General features: G+C 34.0%; 1 protein-coding gene across 1 annotated transcript; it reads right to left on the reverse strand.

The window, feature by feature from the left end:
- Positions 1-521: 521 nt before the first annotated feature.
- LOC140984463 (diacylglycerol O-acyltransferase 1A) lies at positions 522-10,955 on the reverse strand. Its single transcript, XM_073451896.1, has 16 exons — positions 10,391-10,955; positions 9,771-9,851; positions 9,414-9,487; positions 9,235-9,310; positions 8,495-8,562; positions 6,230-6,353; positions 5,576-5,674; positions 4,974-5,075; positions 4,747-4,883; positions 3,555-3,636; positions 3,423-3,443; positions 3,237-3,299; positions 2,183-2,230; positions 2,015-2,077; positions 1,597-1,650; positions 522-1,110 (listed from the first exon to the last, which is right to left on the reverse strand). The coding sequence occupies exons 1-16, from the start codon at positions 10,820-10,822 to the stop codon at positions 1,006-1,008; spliced, it is 1,629 nt and encodes a 542-aa protein (XP_073307997.1). The 5' UTR covers positions 10,823-10,955; the 3' UTR covers positions 522-1,005.
- Between the last annotated feature and the right edge of the window lie 1,268 nt (positions 10,956-12,223).

Genomic DNA, 12,223 nt, shown 5'->3' on the forward strand with positions numbered 1-12,223 from the left:
TTCTTATAATACCGTCTCACAGACGACCAGATCAATTTTATGAGAAGGATTTCCAACCCAATTAGTTAATGTAATAATATTATTTTTTACATCAAAACTATCACTTTTATTTGTAAATATAAATCAGATCAATCTGTTACTCTTAAAACCTTCAAAATTTGTGATATTATAAATTATAAAAATTAAATTTACAAAACCCCAAACATATAAGACAACTAATAAATCTTAAAGCACATTACATGCAGCTTGGAAACCTATTTTGCAAAAGAAATCAGACATAACCAACAACATAATTTTTTAGATCAAACTCCAAAAGTTGTAAATCCAATCGGGAAAATCAGCCAATAGACAACTAAAATCGAATTTCAGTTAAGAAAACATCGAATTTACAATATACTCATATTCAATTACTTTTAATTTTATCATTTTACTTGCGATATGTAAAGAATATCATAGAGTTATATAAACGTTTCCCGAAAAATAGTATCTTATTAATTTACCAAAATTATTTATTTATCATCTTACTCTGGGAACGTGAAGCTGCTCATTGAAAAACTAAACTCTTGAGAGTTGACAAAACATGGGGAATCTGATGATCACAGTCCTCACAGATTGTATGAAATCTAAGCTAAAAACAAGGATGTGTGAATTCTCCAGAAGGAACAAGTTCAAAAAGATACCGTAAAAATAGAAGCCACACAGTCTGCGGTCGACTTTATAGTTCCTCCAATAGTCATAAATTCACTTAATAATTGTATGTTCCGAAATGTAGATGATACATAAACCAATCCGACAACTCTTGAGTGATTACCCGTTGAAAATTTGTGCGCGCAAGCTACTTTACTTGAATATGAATGCCATTTTGGAGCTTCTGGGAAATCACTTCATTCGTAGGCAATCACGAATTAATTGAAGAAGCTTAATCTCCATTCATGCAGGCCAGTTGTCTAGACAGACATTATAGTTCCATGGATTTCTTACTTTTGAAGGGCTCATGGGTATTGCCTACCTTGCACTCGCTTTTCGATTCATCAAGTCATGGTAGTACAGCAAGACGCACATAGGTTGGCCCAAGATGCTGAAAAAACACCAGAACATCGTATTGCCCACCTGATTTTTTATTAAGTAAAATAATCAGAGAAATGGTTTACAAAAAGAGCAGAGTCAATAGATCTGTTGTTTCAATTATATATGCCAACAGATCGAGCACAAAATAATTGAAACAACAGAGTCCTCTACATGATTTATAACTTGTAGAAACTAAATGTTTGTCTCCAGAAGCTAAGAAATTGTAGAAAAATTATGGAAGTACGGAAATTGTGTACATCATGGCCTAATTTTCCACTCTCTCTCTCTATCAAGAAATTCCTCCCAGTAACTGTAGAAAAGTGAGTAAAATTAAGAATTATCCACCATTTAATTCTCATTTCTATATTTGATCGCATATTACTTTTAATGCATCCTCCTAGTGGTCCAAGAGGTTAGGCAATTCATGGACTCATACTGGTTATAACTGACAAACTAGGAACATAAGAACGTTCACACAGACAATTCAAGGACCTTCATATACCTAAATTTGAAGCAAAGACAGTTTACCATAGAATTTTGGAACTTGTTTTGCAGGAAATTAGTCACGATTACCAGAGGAACCTGTCATAGTAAAAAAAGGAACAGATTACATACCATCCTTGACATTTTTGGAGATTGGCCAATTGAAAAACGAATATTTGAAAACCCCAAGTCAAATGATTTAACTAACTCCCAAGTTTTGAATAGTTGAAAAATAAGAATGTATAAACTCAAAAGTTAAACCCAGATAGGTAGATAATATGTTATCATCGGCGCCAATTATAAAGCACAACATCAAAGATTTGTCTGGGAATCAATTACATCATGTACCTGATAGATGGATAATTTTAAAAGAACATTCTAACCAAGACAAAGGGAAGTATGTATTTATCAACAAGCCAGTCTTTCTAGAAACTGAAGAGAATCAAGTGAAGAATTTTATTACCTGAAGCATAATCCCCGAAAATGCCCAAAATTTGAATATGTGACAAGGGACGGCAATACAAAGCTGTCCAACAAACAAATCACAGTCATCTACTGGAAAGTTAAAATCAGAACAAAGAGTTCCAAAGATTCATGAAACAAGGTACAGAAAGGTCGAATAACACTTTACCTCATGGAAAAGAGCAGACACAAGAAAGGCAACCAAAACTGCAACAACCTGCATCAGGATTCATTGGCAATTTAGAACAATGACTTATTGGGGACCCATGAAGCGTAACATAATTTTAGCTTCTTTGTAATTGCTTTCAGGTGGAAGAACAAAAGTAAAAAACATAAAATAGATTAATAATTATCCAACACCGTAAGTAAAGGTACCGTGCTATCCTTGAAAAGTCAGGAAACTTGGAGAAAGCAATGGCAGTTCCACTTTCAACACTCGATCTCATTTTTCATTCCCCAAAATAAATCATTTTCAATCATTTTCTTAAAAATATAATTGTATAATTTTCTGAACTTCCAACATAATCATTATATTTGTTTCAACATTTCACCATTTTACTGGTTGAAATGTAGTCAAGCTGAGGCTGGAATTTCAGTTTCACGATGGAATATGCGCGTCTGATCTGCTGAAAAAGATATGGTGCTAGGAATAATGTACAACCAATTAAAACTCTGATAGATCCCAATGCCAAAATGGAAACGGACAATGGAAACCCACTCTCTGATAAATAAAGATAATCAAAGATTGGGTGTGAAGAAAACTTCAGATTTCAGATTGAGATGTGGAAATACTTTCAGAAGCAAATTGGGCATAGTCTGCGGTAGATTGAAGATAACAGTTCTCTCTAGATCTGAAATCAGTATGTACGCAACCCCACTAGGAAAATTGTTTGTGGGAAATTAGAATTTTGCAATAATCGTAATTTTAGATTGACTAAATAAATATCATCATTTAAACAATTCCTATCCAACAAATATTTGTTTAAAGGGCTATTATAACAAGCCACTGACATCTAATGGCATGAAACAAAGTTAAATTAATTTATTGCATTCAAGGGTGAGAGGTAATTAAGTATGAACAGGAACAAAGTTGAAACTCAAAGTTAATGCTAGAGACTGCAAGAAATGAACACATTCCGAAGTTGAGCTGTAATCAATCAATCAACATCTTGATGCAAAGGAAGATTATTAAGGCAACAGTATAAGGTAACGAAAAGAAACACCTTTGGTATTCCATTCCGCAAGCATGGAAAATATATGTGTCGGACCATCCATTTATGGACAGGCTACAATAAATATAAATGTCAATCAATGCCAAAAAAAACCACGATATCATAAAACAACGGGAACAAAACAGAAACTAGTTCTATTTTTCATGAACGAAAGAAAATCAGAACAAATCAGCTTACCATATTCCACATTCTCCAATACTGTTGGTATCAACAGTTGCGCAACCAAATGCACAATAAAGACAGAAGTTAATCAGCTACAAGCACTCTTCAAATCTCAAAAGGAAGAAAAATATGTCATATAATTTCTACCTCCTCAACTGTTCTTGCATTCCACCAATCCTTGTAAAACTCCCGATCACCAAAGCAAAGAAGTTCTGCAAGTATATTTAGCCTACAACACCAAACTACATGTAAGTATGATAAGAGCAAGGCAACCATAAGGACAAAACATTTTAAGAGGTTAGCCAAGATAACATTGTGCTCTTTTTTCTTTATGGAGGTTGTCATGCGAAACCAAAGTCTGCCACCTCCAATCATAGAGATGCAAATAACATCCCACCACTTTTTTATCTTTAGAAGACTTCTTTAACTCGTATTTGATTCCCTAGTGCTGAAGTTTTGGCACTTGCCAGAACAGAATATAGTTCGACACGTTCCTTGTCATATGATATTTTAAGTTTGTCAAGCATTTTTTTTTAACCTTCATAGTGGTAAAACATTACTTTCCATGGCATTGGCCGGTTCATGGTAAAAGCTGAAATGCACATCTACCTTTAGCAACTTAACTAAGCAAAAGAAGTAGCATCGACTTGCATTGGTCCCCTTAGCACCTAAACTTTTAGCAAAAGTTATCAATTTGCCATGAAGGTACATTTTCTTTCCAACTCGATTTGCCTAGTCTTACAACACATGATCTCAATCTTTGTTTGTAGGTAACATATGAACTTCCAATGTGTCTTAAGGTATGCATCAACTTCGCTTTCAGAAATCAATAAACTTCAGGTAAATGTCAAGTCGGAGACACGTATACTTGGTATGAAGACACTCCGAGATATTTGAAACAAAGAAGTAAGTGTTTGAGATCTTGGATGGTTTATGAAGAAGAAAGAGTAGTCTTGAGCATAACTGAATCAAACCATAGATGGAGACTTTTAAAAACTTCTTTTCAATGATCATTATACCAGTGTAGTGTCTGTAGGATGTGTAATATCACAATATTCTGCCAAACTATGCAAGAACCTTTTTCCTCAATTTGTCAAGAAACCTTCCACCTAGTCTCAAAACCATACATAATTTATAACTGTATCTAAAAAAACAAATTAAGACTCACAATCGTATATTGCATATCAAAAGAAAATTTTATCTAAACAAGCAACTTCCCAAAAGCAAAACAGTCAAAAGACCAAGAGTCATCACACTCATGGAAGCATATGCATACAGAATATATAAACCCTTACAAAACAACAACAAAATTATATGTAATTGAGAAATGGAAACTTACCAAAGATGGAAGAAGCAATAAAACATGCAAAGCCACACGTACAAATTTGGTACGGAAAGCTTCAATACCCTCTCTATTGCATATAAAATATTTCCTTTTAGTGGATGCTGAGAATTCTTGACAATAGGGTTTATATACTGCATTACAAACAAACTATGTAAAAGACTAAAAGCACTATCATATTGAATTAGCAAAACCAGGTAAAAGAGTGAAAAATCAAAAATTACCTGTTCCACAATAAATCCCATTAACCCTGTAAATATTACCAGCTTAATGCATTGGCGTACCACCCAACCCTTTCGTATGCATGCTGCACGAGGATAGGTTGGCTACAAATAACAATACTTTACTGAGTCACGGCACAACTATTTCCAAGACAGTGTTAACGCGTGTAGAGCCTTTTACATCAATCAGTGGCTCAAAAGACACAACCGTCGTAGATACTAAAGATAGGTCACTAAGAATTCAAAATTGAAAAGTAGAACTCAAAAAGCAAGCACATGGTCAATATTCCTTTTTAACTAAATAGTTTATTCATCAGATAATTACACCTTCTCGTACACATGGATTGCATGACACCTTGAAATAACAAGTTCAAAATCCAAGGGGTTGAATGCCAACTGAATGCTTTTATGACTTTAAAAAATTCAAAAATATCAGATGCACAGACTTTGAACTCTAGCATAAAGGTGTACAAATAACATTACAACCCTCACATGCCAAAATGCATGTCTCTGTCTTAAATCAGACGTATCTCTAGATCAGACACACATACTATTGATAAATAACAGAATTCAGCATCATCAATTGAAATATCATGTATACGTACCTGGTAGCACAAAGTGGGAGCAACCATAAAGTACACCAAACTCTTAAAAGTAACGTCATAGGAGTAATCCATGCTCCAGTAATTGGATAAAGCCTCCCGCTATTTTCATGAAGTAAACTTTAGAATAAAAAAAACATAATGGTCTCCATTTTTATTAATCAACTGGATAATATAGAAAGGTAGTTGATAGTCCATAAGTGCATTTCCCAGTATGGGGACATATGTAAGAGGTAGCATGTACATGTGTGTGATAGAGAGCACACCACCATTAAGTACATCAAAATGTTCAAAAAAATAACCACGACCACAATAAGAATAACGAAATAATCAGATAAATTCTCCGCTATAAAGCTTAAGTTCAGATATTAGCAAGTCAAACATCAAACGAACAGGAATGATGTGATAGATTTAAGACTAAAATATATGCAAAATTTCCTAATTCACACAAAATTTTCGTTAATACCTAGATCAATCCATCTAATTTTTTTTTAAAAAAAATAACAAGATCAATGGTCAACTGTGGTTCCCCTCCATCAAAATCCTCAATTCTTGCAAAATCTCATAAGAAGCTTTATTGTCCCCATAATAGCTGTTAATTGCTCTAAATGGAAAGATACAGCAAATATCTGCAGGGTGGAAAATGAAATAACATACCTTGTCCTTTGATTTTTCGAGTACTCTCAAATCATAATTTGTATGTGCATAAGACACCAGCTTCAACCACACAATGCAAGAAAAGAACATTAAAGTGACACCGGATAGAACAGCCGAATCATACCTGTGCAATTTCACAATCAGAAAAATCAAATCAAGTTGGTGCTTAACACTACTCAAGTAGCTACCTAGTAACAACATTTTAAAGTTATGGGGTCTAGCTTTCTCACTGTCTCAGTCCTGGAGGAATGTATATTTGGCATTTTCTCTAGCAACAAACATTAAAAAGAGACATGCAAAATCAAATGAAAAGCCCAAACCCAAGGTTATCTACTTGAAATTCAACAAAGACAATTTCATTTGACACCATCCATAATCTGCCGAATATGGAATATAGACACTGTCACTTTCTTATTGCCGCCGTATGACCGTAATTTGTTTCCTTATCCACTGAAGACCTCTTGGCAAACAAAGAATCACCCAGTGCTGAATATTTAGGTTCATCTTTTCTACACTTTAATAATTATTTTTTTTTAAATGACTGTCAGCTATGTGATAAGTGTTTTTTGGACTTCTGATCGAAGTTGTGTTTATACCATCGTAATCTATCCTGTTGCAACTGATTCGTAATCGACGTCCAATGCTCGAATAGATACACTTCAACAGTTTCCACTGCCTCGTGCAAGACAACCTTACGACCGCCAAATAACATATAAGGCTAGCCATTACTACCACTGGGAGTAGGAAGTAAGCCCGACAACCGAAATCGATGAAGAACAACTAAAATTCACTATCAAATGCAAGTTTATTGATTGATGATTATATAAAGACTAATCTACTTCATATAAAATTGTTGGTTAATAAATTAATGTCATTTGCTTTCTTTTGTTTTCAAAAAAATCTAACAAGAACAGATAACTAATCGATCAAACAAAAAATTAGATGTGATGGCTAAAAGCTAGAGAAGCTACTTCACCTAAAGTATCATGTGACTGTATAAACCACTCTTTAGTGATTGCTTCAGGTGTTAAAGATAATCTGATAGAGGCTTTGAAATCAAAATATACCATACTGAAAACCATTTTCAAAGGAAAATTACTTATGGCAGCCGTATTCTTGGTGTCGTCAGTTGGAAAGTTGAATATCAAACATTTAAACTACCCATAGTTTTCAAAGGCAATTTACGGTCAGGTTCCGCAAAGCAAAAGTACAAGATATGCACATTAAGGCATGATAAACAACATCTCGAGATTTTAAGATGCTCCAAGGTGTGTGATTCCCTTCATTCAGTTTTTTTAATAACATTTGGAAAGTTAATGTCCCACAAAAGATTAGGACTTTCTCGTGGATCGTGGCCTTGGGAAAGTTGCCTACATGTGATTCGGTCAAGAGAAGGTGGAGGGAGTGTGCTTTGAGACCGCAGTGGTGTTGCTTATGCCAAAATCATGAAGAGGATCAAGATCATTTAATTTTGCGTTGTTCCTTTGCGAGAGGAATTTGGTTCAAAGTGTTAGAAGAACTGGGAATTCAATGGGCTATCCCAAGGCAAGCTAAAGACTTATTTCATGTCAACTCAGGGTGTCCCTTCGTGAACAAATTCAAAACCTTCTGGGCTATGATAATTCATTGCATATTTTGGTCCATTTGGTTGGAAAGAAATAGCAGAGTTTTTCAAGATGTGTCCGAGTCTATCGATCAAGTATGGGAGAAAATAAAATTTAGGGTCGCATCGTGGACGATCAACTTGGATCAATTCAATCATTTAAGTGTTTCAGATTTAGTGAGGAATTGGAATTTTGTATGAGCATAAGTATTGCATGTTGTTTTCTTTGAGGACTTCCTTATGTTAGTAGTCTGGTTACTGTACTGCGGAATTCTCATCCGCAAAGGATATGTAATCTTTATTTATTCTAATGAAATTAGTTTCATATCAAAAAAAAAAAAACAAAGAGGTGCACCTTGCAACTAAGGTGCTTGCCTTCAGCAATTTTAAAAACTTGAAAGATCATAGATTTTTTATGGATTACGAAGCAACATAATGGAGAGAGAAAAAAGTAGCCAATTCAAGTTTTTATCAATAAAAACTGAAACCAATCTGAACAATAGAATGATATCAAACATTTTATGTCAATTATTCCCATGTCATTTATTTACCAACACGGAAAGAGAACGAATTCTCATTCCAAATATGGCATTTTTCTTTACATATGAAATAGAGAAAGGGGATAATGAGGAATGGCTAGTTTGAAGTGGTCAAGAACGAACCTGAGAATGACTAAAACTGGATACACGAGCTCAACAGTTGTTATTACGACGTGGGCCAAAATGACAACCTGCAAAAAATTGAATTAAACAACTAACAAAAATAAAATTCGAGGTCCTTTCGTTAGTGAGCACCAGTTACAGCTAAACTTGCATTGATTACGATAGCCAAACAACACTAAAGAATATATATATCCGGTACTCACACTTTCAAGCACACCCACATGACAAATCTAAGGTGCCTTCACCACGCACTTGTAATTCATCAAAACGTCAAGTTGACATAATATGTTGAATCAATCATAAAAATTGATGATGGGCCAGACTAGTCTCAAACACAGACACCCCTCTCTTTCTGAACAGTAAACTCGATGAGTATCTAAAGTATGGATTACGGAAAATAATCAAACATCATTAAAATCTAGCTATGTGCCCAAACACCAAGATTCATGAAAAAAGAACAGTAAGAACATAATGGATTTTTCAGGGTAAGTTTTACCAAATTGCCAATATATAACTCAAGCAATGATTCATGCAAAATTAAAACAGAAAAACACAATTACATTTCCGCTACTTACATTATCTTTGGATTACTGATATTCACTTAAGTGACTTAAGTGCAATAAATGTAGACCCTTTACATATATCAGCTTTCATCAAAAAAAGTATCACAGAAAGGACAGAAGCCAAACATCAAGTCTCATCTGCAAGAACATTGAGAACAAAGAGCTGAGTCTTCTTACAAATTCAGATATGTACTTTTGTTGTACTAACTTCTCGACAAGGAATGCAGCAAGAGGGAAAATTGGGAGACTTAAACTGGAAACAGAAAAAAAAAAAGAGTTACCATTAAAAAACAAATTGTTGAATGGTATTATCGACCTACTATAACATGAGGAAAACTAAAAGTTCACAATGTTACCAACACATCAGAAGTGGCCAATCCCCAAGAGACTTCGGGCTAAACCAAAATCCTGAATCCATCAACCAGCCATACTGCAAGTCAAAAGAAAACAAATATATCATGTCATGACAGAGTTTCAAAAATATCTTTTCCTAAACAAAATAATTAACATAAGTAAGCTTCAAAGCTTGGGCAAGAATATTGAGTATCATCCAAACAGGAGAACTTGATGCATATGCAACAAAACTGGACACATTTCCAACCAGCAAACGAAATTAGTGGATACTATTCATTATTAGTTTAAAAAATGCAACGCATAAAATCACATTAATATCCAAACTATCCTAAGGAGACATTAAATCAAAAGAGACATACCTTCATCAAATTTTCAATGATAAGCCTGCTATTTACAGCAACAAGCACCACTATGCAAAGGTTGAAGAGACCCGCATGGCTCTGCCTCAAGATACAGATTAGTTTTAGTAACTTAACTGTTGCATGGAAACTTATCTTATGTATATAATAAAATTAAAATGTAAGCTTCATGATATAATTCAGTACTAGAAACCCATTTGAATCACGGAGTTATTCAAAATCAGCTTGTTGCTAGCAAGCGATCACTAGTAGCGTGAATGCTGGAAGGAGCAGAAAAGGCAGGATGATAAAAAAAATGATGCTCACAAAATATTTTAAATTAAAAACGGAAACGCCCTTGGTTAAAAGTGAATTCCTTTAGGCACACCAAAAAAAGAAGCAAGCTTCCTGCCGTGGACAAATCAACTCCGGGAACAAATAAAAATAATGACTTCGTGCGCAAGAAATAATTCACCGCAAGATTCCACTGTGGAAAAATATAGTATCTCGATTGTTGCAGCACGGAACCTAATAAATAGTTCATCCCCACGTTCAGTGTATTCACACAAACAACTCGACGTTTAGCGTATAAAAACAGATACAAGCGTGTGGGTGGTGTGGAAAGAAATGAAAAGGCTAACCTGTTTGAAAATGGCGTCGGAGCTGAGAGGACTCTCCTTAAGTTTACGGTGCGCCGGTGCAGAAGGTCTATAATTGAACTTCACGGTCGAAGCCTCCACTTCTTTAGCATTACTACTTTCTCCGTTTTCCTTCACCGCGTCCTCGTTCTCATTTCCGTAGCTCGATCCTTCACTAACCGATCCAGTTGTCGGCGTGTCATCCGCAGACTCCACCGCTCTTTCACACAGATTACCAATCAAATCAGTTTGGTTTCCATCATTTGCACCACCATTCCCGAGACTCTCAGCCCCGAGAGAGTTTGAATCGGACTCTAGCAAAGTCTTGGCGGCAACACGATTGACAAGTCTGCGTCGAATAGAAGAGCGATTATTCCGGCGATTGGTGTCTTCGCTGGACGACGTCGTGTCCAAGCTCTCCGGCGAGATCGCCATTGCAGGTGGCAAAGAAAGTACTGCAGAGCGAAGAAATTTCTGGAGATCGCGTGGGAGATATGTGTATTATATAGTATGATGTAAAGCCTCTGACAATGATGAAGAGACTATAATAAACTAGGAAATACTTCGAATGAAAGGAATATTTTGATTTAGTCGGTTTTTAATTCATTCATAACATAATATATACTGGTGTTTTGTGGTATATACCATATTAATTTCTTTTTTTTAAAAAAAAAAAAAAAATCAATCCTCCACGAAATTTATTATTATTCGATTTGAGATTTATAATCGTCCACGTTAATATTAACGACATAAGTAAATAAAAATTACATTAGAAATATTGAAATACGTGTGATGAAGAGTCGTCTTAATTAAGATGTGAACAGCTCTATTTGCTTGTCTCCTAATAGGTTCGATTTTGAGCGAACTTTGGTTATAGATACCATTTGAACCTTGAATGATTATACCAACATCAAAAAAATCTTTTTTCGTTTGCAAAGCTCATATCTACATTACACTTGACAAAGTATTCCGTGTGATGTTTGATAATTCTTGTTAAAAATATATATATTATTTTAATAAGATATGATACTTATATATTTGTGATTATATAAGACTTACTGAGATATTTTTAGATTTTTAAATATATTAGAAATAAGTTGGAGAAAAATCATAAAAAATAAAAGAAAAAAATGTACTAAAATTATTAATAAACGCATACCAAAAAAATTAGTTAACAAATATTTTGATAGGTAAAATTGTAAAAAAAAAAACGTTGATATTATATTGACATACCCAAGTTAATAAGATATGCTAAGTATAATAATACGATATAAATAGTATAAATTATAATATTACTTATACGTATCTCGTATAATTTACATTATTACTGAATATGATTATTCATAAGAATTTTTATAATTTATTTAAATAATTATTTAACTCAGATGTCATTTTTTTTAATATATTATGGTTGATATGGACATTTTACAAAACGTAACATTTGAACTGTCGTGTGGTGTAAAATATTATGGTGAATGCAAAGTCATGAATGCGTTTTTATTTTTAAAGTTTTTTAGTGACTATATTCTAAAATTATAAAATGTAACGTTTGAACTGTCGTGCAGTGTAAAATATTTAAGTTGTATCGTTACCACTAGTTATAATTTTTAGTAAATCGACAAACGCTATCAGAGCCAAGACACATATTCTCATGGATTGCAATGAGTGCAATTATTGAGAGAAATTGTTGAAGTACAATAATTGTCCATATTGATATTGCGTTTGAACTTTTATAGTTTTTTTTTATAAAGCGACAAACAATCAATCTTATGCACGCACGTAATTGATTTGGATGATCATATACTTTGTTGTAGAGAAGAAATAAACCTAATATTT

Source organism: Primulina huaijiensis, chromosome 1, assembly GCF_012295235.1.
Source record: "Primulina huaijiensis isolate GDHJ02 chromosome 1, ASM1229523v2, whole genome shotgun sequence".
In the NCBI taxonomy this organism is placed as follows: domain Eukaryota; kingdom Viridiplantae; phylum Streptophyta; class Magnoliopsida; order Lamiales; family Gesneriaceae; genus Primulina; species Primulina huaijiensis.

Bases quoted from the DNA above. Each gene is read 5' to 3' on its own strand.
- LOC140984463 (XM_073451896.1), bottom strand. From the start codon at position 10,822: ATGGCGATCTCGCCGGAGAGCTTGGACACGACGTCGTCCAGCGAAGAC. The intron at 6,354-8,494 runs GTTCGTTCTTGA...GAAATTGCACAG, and splicing joins CCAGTTTTAGTCATTCTCAG to GTATGATTCGGCTGTTCTAT. The intron at 5,675-6,229 runs GTATGTTATTTC...TCATGAAAATAG, and splicing joins TCGAAAAATCAAAGGACAAG to CGGGAGGCTTTATCCAATTA.